Below are 13,114 nucleotides of genomic sequence, written 5' to 3'. Positions count from 1 at the left end.
TGAGGATGTATGCAAGAAAGTTTGGGGCTATATTTGATGAGGTTCAGATTCTGCCGGATGTTAGCTGTTACTTTGCTTACCTTAAGGTTCTCATTTTTCTGAGTATAAATCAAAACCCAAAGGCAGCAAATACAAAAGGGTTATCCACAGAAACTGGTGGCTGGATTGGGGGAGTTTGCTGACAGAACAAGCTAAGCGTAGATGTATGAACAAAGTACCATGGAAACTACCCGGATGTATGTTCTTAGCCTGCAGCAAAAGTAAGGCAATTTGGGTGAGGTTAGCAGGCAATAAGAGAGCTTGTTACATCTAATTAGCTAAATGTATTCTTACAACACTTCCTACCCATTGGCTATGTAAGATTTTTTTTTTTTTTTTTTTTTTCCATCAGCACATTCATTTCTCATTGTTATCCCCTTCATATACAGTTCTTCAGACTCAATATTTTATTATGCATTGTCTACTCTGGCAGACCACATCACATGACGGAGCTCAGTGGATGCTCCTTATGTATCTGTCATTACTGTTTTAAGGTTCTTATGTCATGAGTCTCTCTCTTTCAATGTTTCTGTGACCAGGAAAAGACCTCTTGCTCACCCATGAGCCCTCCTTTCAACAAATTAGAAAGAAGCTGAAAGGGAAGACTCCAGTGAAACTCTCATTAATTTTTTCAGTCAATTCATATTCTGCAAAAGTGTAATATTTTGCCTCAACTAATATTGATGTGGGGAAGATCAATATCAGTACTTTAATGAAGATACTGTGCAAGCATTTCCCTTAATAAGATTGTTTGACAAACCTTCTCAATAAACTTCAAAATTACTAAACCCTCAAAAGTAACTACATGTTCCAGAGGAAAACAAAAACAAACAAACAAAACACAAACAAAACCAAACCAAACAAAAACAAACAAAAAACCCCTCCCATTTTGATCAAATAACTTTTTCTATGAAAACGAACTCAAACAGAAAGGTGAAACATTCTGTAAGTTGTGCATAAAGTACTTTGATACCTCATACATTTGCAACACTTGCTTAGTTCAGCAAACGGCTTCTGAAAAAAAATATTAAATTATTCCATTGCAGTTCAAATCTCTGTAAATCCATTATAAATTCTTCCTTTGCCTCCCTTCTGTCAAATACTCACTTCGGCAGCCTGGACTGTATCTCTGAATCTCAGAAGACGACAATCACACATAGATGGAGGGAGAAGGAAGAGATTTGATGCAATTTTCTTTTTACTGCCAGGAACCTGGTAAGGTAGTGCTCTGTGTTTGCCTGCAAGCTGTGTCTGGGAGTGAGTTTAGATGTGAAAACTGTACATCAGAATATATGTGCGTTGTGCTCCATACATTGTGAAGCAATATGTGATGTTAGGACACAAAATACTATTTATTGTACTTGGAACAGATATTTTTTGTGACTTTTTTATTCTAGTGTTGGAAGCTCATATTCAGCTTGAGTGTAAAGGGAAATTTCAGAGCTTAATTCCAGCAATCTAAAACCAATCTATTTAACTGAACACAAGTTTTGGATACTTTATATTGAGAGATCATTTCAATTGTGTGAATCACCAGTATTTTCACTTGTTTATGTGGGATTTTTTACTTCATTTACAGTTCTCCTTTGTGACTACATGTACAAACACACACAAATAGTGTATAGTTGTTTCAACCTCTTTCTTGTCTTCTATTTAGCTCTCCAGATTTCTTTCTGATCTCCTTCAAATTTCTAGTATCACATTTCACAATCTCCAACATAAAACTGTGGAAAATAGGACACTGAAAGCAGCATCCTGCTCTGCCCTTCTCACTCACCCCTGCTCTGTTTCCTTATCTTCTTATGTCAGCAGAGTGTTTTAAGGACAAAATATTGCTGTCAGAGGCTGTGTTACTCCCATCTTCAAAGTAATATAATGACAGAGACATTTGCATAGACTACCAGCTATTAGGTGTATTTACTTGGTGCTGAATCTGCTTAGTGCCTGAGACTTAATGAAGAACTGAATTCAAGTGATTAGCAGAATTCCAATGTCTAACACATAAATGAAAACAGCCTGCCCCAGCCCGTGGGTAGATAAAAAATTGGAGGATGCTGTATTGAAGTGACAGTTAACTTATTCTCAAAAAAAAAAAAAAAAATAGGAATCACTTGCAGTGTTAAAATAAGTGTTCATCATTACTAACTTTCTATTTGCTTAAAAAAAAAAATTACAAAATGTACATTTGCAACTTCTTTCATGCAGAATTCTTTTAGTAACTATCTGTTTTTAGCAGATAATTGATTTTTTTGTTGTTACTTACAAAAAATGGAAATATTTTAATTTCTTGTGAACTAAAACTGCAATTCTTGTGAGTTTTTTTGTTTTGTTTTTGTTTTTTTGTGTTTTTTTTTTTTTTTCCCTACAAAACCTGGTGTCTTCCTGTGAAAGTTCCAAGTTCAACGTATGTAGAAACCTCTACTTTTTGCAACGATTTTATGGCCATCAAGGTCTTCAGTTGAGCATTGCAATCAAAGTACCTTTAAAGATGATGGACAATTTAGAAAATTGTCAGATCTCTGAAAAATGCTTTGAGCAATTGACCTGCACTTGTTCATCATGAAGACTGATGCTAAGGATTTAACACTTCCACATTCTCTTCAAATTAGTCCCAGAGCTATTGCTGACTGATGCAAGATCATGTGGTTTTGAGTATCCAATTCAGTCAGATCCCGAGGCCATCTCTCTAGAAGTGTTTCCTGGTATAAAGATGCTTTAACCCACTCATCAGTCTTGCTTTTGACAAGACAAAGCCAAAAGAGTACAATCTGTAGTATAGAACAACTTTGGAGTCTAATCTACAGACAGCACCCCAATTCCTTAGTGCTTTTTATGTGAAATGACATGTTGATGTAATTATCTAGCATTGCATCTGTGAAATAATGAAGTGACATTATCACAAGTTGGAAACAAAAGACCTAGGAGCCTCTTGTGTTTCATTTGCTTTGCAACTAGGTAACTGCGTAGGGAATGTCTCTCTGTACTCAAAACATTTGCTCAAAGCAGGAATGAAATTACCTGGAAGCATAGCCTTTGTGTTACAAAGATACTGAGGATTCAAAGTGAGGAAAAAGAAAATTCAAAGTTGAGAGAAAGACTAGACTGAAATCAGTGTTGGGCAGTAATCTCCATCACAAAAGATGCTAAAAATCTCCAGAAAGTATTCAAGTATGAATTAGCATTCGATCCAAATTTTTTCATATGAAAAAGAGTAAGACAAATGCATTTTATGAAATAGCAACTGATAGCTTAAAGTTTTCATGTAAGAGTGTAGCAATGACCTAGCAGAGAAAATGTAGTCTAACAATGATCAGCAGTGAAGAGTGTAAGAACAAGCGTTCAGTGATGCTTCATCAGATTACTTTATCAGTTCTCAATAATTTGCAGTTCTCTTGGATTGAGTGAGAGTACAATTTTTCCTGCCTCAAAGAATTTAAGCTGTGTTTCACGTCCTGAATTAGTGACTAACCAGATAAGAAATACTTAATTTGAGACAGAAGAATATCTCTGGTTTTGTCTAGACATTTAATTTTTTGAAAGACTAATATCCAGTTTTTCTTTACAAAATAAGCAAATTAGCTTTATAATTTCACAGTCTTCATACTATACCTCTTGAAAATGAGCCAAGAAGCTCATCACAGAAGCTCCTGACAGTCTTAGTATTTTCTTAGTATTGTTAAAGCCTTGTTTTCCTTCCTGACCAAATGCAAAGGTGAGGTTAGAGGGGAAAGGAAAGAATATCTAAGCCTCTGTAATGCAGGTGCCTACAGAGGTTGGAACAGCTCAGGATGTGAAATGCATAGTACTGTGCGATGTGCTATTTCTATACCAACCAGTCTGTCAGGGCATAAATTCACACAGGTAGACTGCATCTTCTCTTCTGCTAATCCTGTCTACAGTCATAGCCATTCATGCTAGGTCCCATTTTGGCCTTATATGTGAAACCAGTTAAAAGTATCACAGAGTGGCAAGGCAGGAAGGAAAACAGGAAAAACTTGTAACACACCTTCTGTCATGTAACTCTGGGACAGAGAAAGAGAAACAGAACTAATTGAAATACCCTCACACTAATGATTAATTGAATGGCAGCTTTTATCTCATCTAGCCTTGTAATCTAGAAAGCTGGCAAAGCTGAGCCTGCAGAAGTGTCTGCCATGAAGTTGAAGTGGGGTTTTTTCAACTAATTACTACTGAAGACTTCCAAATGGATTTAAGAATAATGATGTTGACATGAAATTCTCCTCTCACATTTCTGCAGCATGTTACTCATTTGCTTCTCAGACTGTAGAAAATAGGTGTCTGCTTCCCCAGGGGCTAAGGAGAAAAATAAGGTGCACATGTTTGATTGGATGAAAAGTGCTAGTTTGTGTCAGCAGAAACTAGTTGTGAATTCTAATGGAATTTTGACCAAATCAAATCGGTAACTGAAGTGTATACATTTGCAAATAGGATTATACATATAGGTTAAAATGCTTATGTTTGCAGAAGAAAAAGTTTCAACATTATATCTTTAATTAATAATTCACTATAAAATTCATTTAAAATTCTGAAACAAAACAATGTTTGTTTGAGGGTGATGGAGAGGGTGATGCAGACTTTAACACTGAGGATTTTTGTTTTACTTTTGCACTTTGTATGCATTTGTTTAAACCTGAAACAGAGTCATATTGAATGTCTGGCCATAAAGAGGAAACAGTGGTTACTCACAAAGCCTTCGGCCTGAATTGATTTCCACTTGATCTTGTTTTTTCCCCCTCGTTTCAGGCATGTCATCGCTCAGTGATAGGAATATGATAGGCAGTTTATAAATGTAAATATTTGAAGCGAGGCAATAAGGGCATGAAACATTTTTTCCTTCTTTTTAAAGAATATTCCATGAAAAATACTATGTGAACAAATAACAACAGTGCTCCTTATCTTAAAAAGACAGAAAGATTGATTTTTCTGTTTTATCTGGTTCTGCTCAGGTTTTCAACCCCAGCCACTGCTGTAATATCCAAGTATTTGAGCTTTGACCTGAACAATAGCATTTCACACTTGGAAAGCTCCTCATACTAGCCTGTGGAAAGTCTCTGCCACCATGCCTGTTGATACAACACTTGTCCAAGGAAAAAATGAATAACTGTCAAAGTGACATAGGTATAATAGATTTGCTTTTGGGTTAGTAGCTTGGGTTCCATGTTTGTCAAAAATAGAATCAAATGCTTATAGTGAAAGCCTTCGGCTCCAGGAAAGGCAGGTGGCAATGTAGGAACACTCAGCTCAGGCTTCACTGGACTCAGTCCCATATATCAAAATACAGAGCTTGTTTTTGTCCAAATTGCTGTGTAAGTCACTGATGCTTATCAGTGTGTGACACTGGCTGGGTGGCCAGGAACCACCTAGTTTCATCTGGATACCTTAAACACAGAGTGGTGAACTAAGATTACTGAAAATTGCTCAGTTCTGGTTGTCATTCAGCCTTAATGAGGAAATATCACCGGTGCTGTGTGCGAGTGCCTTCAGGATAAACTCTGTGGTCAGTGCTGGAACTAAAAAAAAAATAAAAATCTTTCATATCAGTAGGCAATAACAATTTTTTTGTTTTTTATTGTGTGTGATGGCATTCACTTTCCAGATGCATAACATGGACTGTGATCGAAAGAGAACCTAGATTCTAGATTGCCTGCCTGTCTTTAAACTGATATCCAGGTACTAATACACAACCTGGCATCTGGTTCTTGTTTTGTGTAATGGGGCCTGTTTGAAAACAGAAAAAAAGTCCACCAGAGGTAAAGCAAAAGCACATGGATCTGTTCTAGACATCATTCAGAGTACTTGTGGCTGTTCCTACTCCTTTTCTCATTTACTGTGGTTGTCATTGGTGGATTATAACACCGTTTGGGTTTAGCAAAAATTTGAAATTTATTGAGGTAGGTCACAAGATTAATATATGTTTTCTAATAACACTTAATTGAAAGGTGATTAAGTGATTTAAAATCATTCAATGAAATTTTTTATAGTCAATACAGTGACTTGATTACAGATTTGATGACAGCAGAGTCACACCATACCTACAAAAGAGAGAAATCATATACACATATGCACACACATAGATATGGGCGTGAAAGGCATACATACAGGGTTAAAGATCACATACACACACCAGTGAGCACTATATACATATGGTATACGTGTAGGTATATCCATTACTAAAATTTCTCTCTCAAATTTAGTGAATGACTCACTGTAATGTGACATTCTCAATGGGCAATTCACCAATTTTGTGAAATCAGTCCTGGCAGCATCCTGTCAGAGGGAGACTGTGATCACAGTCTACTGTGATCCAGAGAGCTCAAAGGGTCTCACTTTAGGATTGCTACTTATAGGGTCACGAGACCATTGACTTTTGGTCAGTATATTTCTACTCTGGCCAAAATTAGGATGAGGAAATTTCTGGTGCTTTCCAGCATTTATTTATGTACAGAACTTTTCAGGCTGCAAGGTCCTCATACCATCTTGCTCAGGCTATGATCCAAGCAGCAGGCGTGTTAGGTTGCCAGAAGTAACTGATCATTGCTACCTTTCTCTCACATAGAAGGTCATCTTTCCCATATGGTAGGAGCTCTGACTGCACAGAGGGGTTGCCTTCATGTCTCGACTCACTACTCTTGCATAATGGGAATTTTTTGTCCAACATGTCTGTTTGACTGGGTACCCAACTCCCAAGTGACCCAGGGGAGGCTGAAAACACCACAGTGGTGCAAACAAGGCTGCTCAAGATGTTGTTTCCTTCCCTATCTTCTTAAACTGTTGTTTTTTCAGCTCACATAAGTTATTGCCTATCAAAAATAAAGAGCTTGATGAAAAACCACTGGGATTCCTCCTGTTACCCTCAGTGAGATTTAGATGAGCACTCTGTTCAGCAACATGTGTTCCCTTCTGTCTCTGATTAGTGATCAAGACCTCATGTCTTCAGTAAAAATATTCACAGAATAAGATTTTTTTATGCAAAATTATCACTCTGCTTCCCATTGCAAAGTTAATGAGGATTTCCAGGGTGGAAGTCTTAACAAAAATTTAGGAGAATCATTGTAAGTCTTTGTACTCTACCTCCAGCCTTCAGAACTCTCCATGGCAATGTGTAGACCCCAATCACGGGAAAAGCTGGAAAATTCAGCTGAAGTAGAGCAACTAGAACATGCTGTTGCATGTGGAAACACATTACTTTTCTGCATGGAGACCACCACTAGCTCAACCAAGGTGATGTCGTTAACTCTACTAATACAATCTTCCAATGAAATCTAATTTGGGATGCTTCTGTTGCTGCCTTAACCAAAGGAGAGACAAAGCTGAACACAAAATAATCTGATCCTGATGGAGATTTGCCAGCTCACAACAGTCCAAGGGCAGAGGTATATTGTTGATCTGTTTAGTTTCTTTGTACTTTCCTTTTCAGAACCAGACACTTTTATGCTCTGCCTAGGGGGGCCAATGATTGCCAGTGCCTCCCCACCCACCATCCAGCCAGGGTGGCTTTTTGTTCTTCTTTTGGTCATGCAGGAGCTGACCTTAGCGGGAACTGGCTGTCTTAAAGATGGCAGCTCATCCATCATGGCTTTCGCAGGCTGTCAGCATTACATTTAATCTCACTTGTAATTTTCCAGGGGAGGTTTGCAAAAACCACAAACAGAATCTTAATACTGTAAAATGCGGTTTGTAGCCAGGGAATACTTCCTGTCTGCATGAAGTTGTGCTGTGTTCCAGCTGCCGTGAACTATCCAGAGAAGAAAAAATCTCAAATTCAGCCTACAGTCCTGTGTGCTATCCACAGTCCACATGGTGTTGTAACTGGTATATCTTCCCTCTCAACTAACATGTAACAAAATGTGCACTCAGAACCATTCAATTTGCAAGGAAAACATGAAGAGACTATTCTCCTGGGGCTCACACATCATATTAATGAAGCTTCATTGTCCGTTCTGTGGACGTGTCATTCTGGGGCGTTTTGCTCTTTGGTGATATTGAGAGCTTCACAACTTGCTTCTGTAAGTCCTGATTCAAATAATCACAGTTTTTAAAGTTTGGATCAAACTCAGAAAGCTTCTGCCAGCTCTTAGATTTTAATTTTTCATTATCACTGCTACACCAGTCTTCCTCCTTCATTCCCTTCTTAAGATTTACCAGCAAAGGAATAAACTAAATTGCAATCAATATAACTAGAATTATACTCTGGAAAACAATGCCAAATTCAATCACAGAGGGTTACTCTAAAAATGAGATCTAAAGCTCTGCTTCCTAGATATATATTCAATAGAATGACCTCTCTCCCTAACCTGTCAGTCTGTGTCACGCTGACAGATCGTATCTTGCTCTGATAGAGGCCCCTGGAAGCTGTAATTTGTCAACAAGTCCCTGAGCTCTGCAGATTTGGGATGGATTTCTATGATATAGTTTCTGTTCTGGCAATAAGATGGGAACAAGGTAAATCCCTGGAATTATGTGGGAGTCAGTGACCTCCTCAAGGGCTTTATCCCTTGTTTCTCATTGCATAGGTGTCTAACCCCTTGACAAACTGAAATGAAAAATATCTATTTTTCCTCTAGACATCTCTATATATTTACCGTTTCTTCAGAAAACAGATTAATTAAATTATTTTATTTTAATTGTTGTTGGAAGCAGTAGTGGTAATTATGACAACATTAGATTTCAGAGAAACCAGTATTCAGCCTTGAAGCTTCAACTAAATGTCCTGAAATTGTTTGTGCCAGGTGTCCTCCTCATGCTGAATTAGTTCATAAAATTTCACCAGAGCAGTTAATCAGTTCCTTAGGGCAAGATTTAAGAAAAATATCATGCTTTGAAACAAACAATTACCATTAATAACTTCAATGTTGTCTCTGCAATTTGGCTCGAAACTCTGGAGTCTAAAACCAAGCTTTACTGCTTTTTATAGAAATCCAGCCAGATTTGACCATGTTACAAGCCTCTAGCCACATAGAGACTGGGAAGATGTTTTTCTGCACGATTTATTTCTCCTGAGTATTCTCCAGTTCTCATTGCTCTTAGCAGTCTTGTTTCATTAAGTAGCATAGCATGTCTTCCCTGCAGTTGTTCCTCCTTGCGGGTGGGAAAAAAAATGTAGTTTTGATACTAGAAAAGACAAGAAAAGAAAAAAAAAAAAAAAAAGAGTGGAACAAAAGAGAAGTGAACTAGAAAATCACAGAGGAAAGAAAAAGGTAATTTTTAATATTTGAGATTTTATGTTTTTATATCCTCACTAGATTTAACCTCCCATTCTTAAATATAAGGATGTTTCAATTTATGTTCTTCTTTTTTTTTTTTTTTTTCTTTTTTTCCTTTTTGGTAATGAATGTATGAAATCTCCACTTGAACTACAGCTCTATGTAATCATTTGCTCAGAACTGCAGTGTCTCTAACAAAATAAAACCAAAAACACCCCTACAGCTCAAGCAAGGCATAGCAAAGAAAAAATGTGTTCATAATATCAAAAAAAAGACCAAAATAGTCTTCTGTCCAGACAATCAATTTCTCAATGGTGCCCAATAGACATGTTGAATCAGGTATTTTGCTTACACAGCTGCCCAGAGAAAAACAAACACCATATTGCTACCCATCTCTGTTTGCCAAAGGTTGGCAATTATACCAGTTGGAAGATGGTAACAATCTTTCATTGTGTCAGTGAGTATATGCAGGCTGGCACACAACCTACTTGCTTACCCTTACAGTATTCTTAATTACAGTAAAATGGTACCTGTAGCACAGACAAATCATCCTATTAATGCTACAAAGTTTGCGACTAAATGCAAAAGTGATGGGGAAGAATTCCCTGCTCTACATTGAGCGGGTATATACTTGGTGTAGATTTACCTCCAGACTGGAATTTGCTGATTTCCTCTTCTATTCAAAATCCTGTTCCTCTCTGTGTCCAGCTTTACACAAAAAAAGAAAAAAAAAAAATAAATGGTGATGTCATAACTTTGTCCTAAAGGACACTTTTTTCATTGTGAGTTAGAGAGGTTTTGATTGTATCTTCAAACATCAGGTTTTATTTCCCTGATAAACACAAATGCACATTGATGTATGGAGGTAGAAATAAGAAAAACAGAAATTGTAGTGATTGAGACTTTTCATAACTTACTATCTACCCTTTCACAAGGCTGTCTGAAAGTACCTTTTTTTTGCTTTTTTATCCGCATGACTGGAAAGTTACTTGCATGAATAATGATATCTAAATACAAATGAAGACAAAGGATGAATTTTCTCACCTAGAATTTGAATATACATCAAACATTTCATTCATATGTTTCTTTCATTCAGTTTTATGTTCAAATACAGAAAAGAAAAAACTGGCTGGAAAGATAATTTACTGGCTGGAAAGCTAACTCAAGATTTAGATATTTATAGGGTTTTCTCCTTGTTTTACTGAAGACTTGCTAATGCTACTGGATGAGCTCCCAAAGTGCAAAAAGTACCTTAAGTGGTAGGCAGTGGTACTCCTTATGATAAACATTTAAACTCTATTTAAACCACACAAGAATGAGCAGGTTAAGTATGCTTCCATTTAGCAGTCTGGCAGGTCAAATGTCAAGACATACCCAAGATGGAAATTTTACGAAGAAGATCGCTGTTTCAAAATTCAGGCAAATTCTAGCTTCATAGTGATTTCTCTCTGTACAGTTCCTCAGAATACGAAAACACATTTCCTCCATGTTCTCTCCATATTCTCCAGTAAACAAATCCACTAGGGGAAGATGAGCTGAAAAATAAAAATATTTTGGATCTTCACACAGCTCAGATATAAGCTCAGTGATAGGATTACTAGCCAAAACACTTAAAGGCATGCTCAGAAATTGACACTGCTAAAAAATCTTTGGGTATGAAAGTTGGTGTGTTTAAAGAGTCGAGTTACCTCCAGGATTAGGTTAGTGTCAAACAGTGACTTTCTAGGACCTTATTTCTGTGTAAGTCCTTTTGGCCACCCATTCCAGCCTGTGCAATACAGGTACTAGCACTATCAAACTATGCAGGATTACTGTGCTAAAGAGAGAAAATGCCTGGGGAAAAAAAAAAAAAAAAGTTCATCAAAATTAAGAAAATAAGATAAATAAGATAAATGAGCACATTAATATTGTCAGGATGCTTTGTTCAAGCATCTCATGGGTTCAGTCTGATTCTTTCACTCTTGAATCTTCTTTGTGGGGTACTGTTAGAATATATTCCTGTAGAATTAAAAGTGGATGATTTGCAATATCCAAAAAAGTCAGACTTTATTGTAATGTTCTCGTGTTGATTCATGTTCTGTGCATTAACTGGTACTTGTGGACTTTTCCTTGTAGGTCTCGACAGAAGAAGGTATGAGCTTAGCCAGAGAATACTCCTGCTCCTTTTTTGAGACTTCAGCTGCCCTCCGCTTCTACATTGATGATGTCTTTCATGGACTAGTGAGGGAAATCCGAAGGAAAGAGTCTTCAGTGCCTACGGTAGAGAAGAAAATAAAGAGGAAGGATAGTTTGTGGCGGAAGCTGAAAGGATCTCTGAAGAAAAAAAAGGGAAGTACAACCTGATGGCAATTCCCTGCGAGCCACCCATCAGGACCTGACAACAGCAACCTGTAACAGTTCAAAAAGGCAGAAGTGACACAGAATCTTCCAGACCAGGTCTTGGTGTTCCTTCCCTTCAGCCGTCATACAGAAGTAGCTCCTTGAAGGCCCAATTCATGGTTGTAATGTGGCTCCTCTGTATTATAGATAAAGTCACTTAGCATATCCTCTCATCCCTTTTCTGCAAATCTGAGTGAAGAAAATACTGTAATTTTTGCCCTATCATCCCTGACCAGTCTTCAAATGTTAGGAATTAAGCCAGCATCCAAGGCAGAACTAGCATCCACCAGTTGTAGGACAAGGGATGCACTTATTGCCTCCTCTTTACATGCATGCATCATGTCACCATCCCAGGAATGAATAACATTGATTTCAATGGACATTTTGACTGTTAAAGGACTTAGGATTTGCCTTTCAGCTTTTCATTCACTTGTAGCTTTAGAGTTAGACTGTGCGCAACCCTCGTGTGTGCGTGTCTGTGTGCAGATGTGTGAGTGTGAACAAGGCCTGAAGGGAATGCTAGAGGCTCCCAATTTTGACCTTGTAGAGCCCCATCCTCATTGTGACCTTTCAACTTAACAAGAAGAGTTAGCAAGCACAGCACAAGTTATACTCCAGCTTTCTGGAGGCTGCAGGGCTACAACTCTGTTTCTTCTAGTCTCCTCACCAGGACTGGATAGCAGAGGTGTGGTGTTCTACAGACATGGAGAGCGTCAGAATCATAAACCGGTTTGGATTGGAAGGGACCTTTAAAAGTCATCTGATCCAACCATTCTGCAATGATCAGGTACATCCTCAAATAGACGAGGTTCCTCAGAGCCTGACATTGAATGTTTCCAGGTATGAGGCATCCACCACCTTTCTGGACAACCTGTGCCAGTGTTTGACCATGACAATACTGTGCCAGTATTGACCATGCTTTTGAGTGCACAAAGGTACTGTTTGTCTGATGCTTCCCAGAACCCTTCCCAGAGCACTAAAGCTCTATTCCAGCATGTAAAAACACCTGCAATATAACATTCAACCCTTGACTTACTAGAGAATTACATCAGGTCATCTTTCACAGTCCTTGACCATCCAAGTGAATCGTTTGATCAAACTGTTGGACAGGTCTTTTAAATATTCCTTTTTAAAGCTGGTATGAAATTGAGTGCATTCTCATTGACTTTTTATTTTTTTCTCCAGACTTCTTTTACTACTGATTTATTTTTAAATTTTACAAATAAAACATGCATACATTTCGTCAAAAAAATAAAGATTGTGATTTACATGAAACAATACTTGCAGTCAGTGTCATTTGTGTCTCTTCTGGAGTGAGAAATGATAAGATTAGAAAAAATATGCATGTTTTAAATTTTTTTTTTTCTGTGACTAATTTGCAGGTTTTCAATTAATTATAGTTTGGATGATCTGAGGGGCAGCTGATTGGTTTTGTTCAGTTAAATTTGAAGACGTTATGGCTTTATAAAGAA

General features: G+C 37.5%; 1 protein-coding gene across 1 annotated transcript in view; it reads left to right on the top strand.

Annotated features, from left to right (window-relative positions):
• Positions 1–12,527, top strand: part of RIT2 (Ras like without CAAX 2) — a 180,994-nt gene extending 168,467 nt beyond the window's left edge. The window contains exon 5 of the mRNA XM_065861039.2: positions 11,379–12,527. Within this exon, the coding sequence (XP_065717111.1) occupies positions 11,379–11,606 (228 nt within the window). The 3' untranslated portion in view covers positions 11,607–12,527. The remainder of the gene's footprint in view (positions 1–11,378) is intronic.
• Positions 12,528–13,114: the final 587 nt, after the last annotated feature.

The sequence above is a fragment of the Patagioenas fasciata genome, chromosome Z (assembly GCF_037038585.1).
Source record: "Patagioenas fasciata isolate bPatFas1 chromosome Z, bPatFas1.hap1, whole genome shotgun sequence".
Lineage (NCBI taxonomy): Eukaryota > Metazoa > Chordata > Aves > Columbiformes > Columbidae > Patagioenas > Patagioenas fasciata.
Note: the sequence above shows the minus strand (reverse complement) of the source record. Positions and strands in the feature narration are given on the sequence as shown.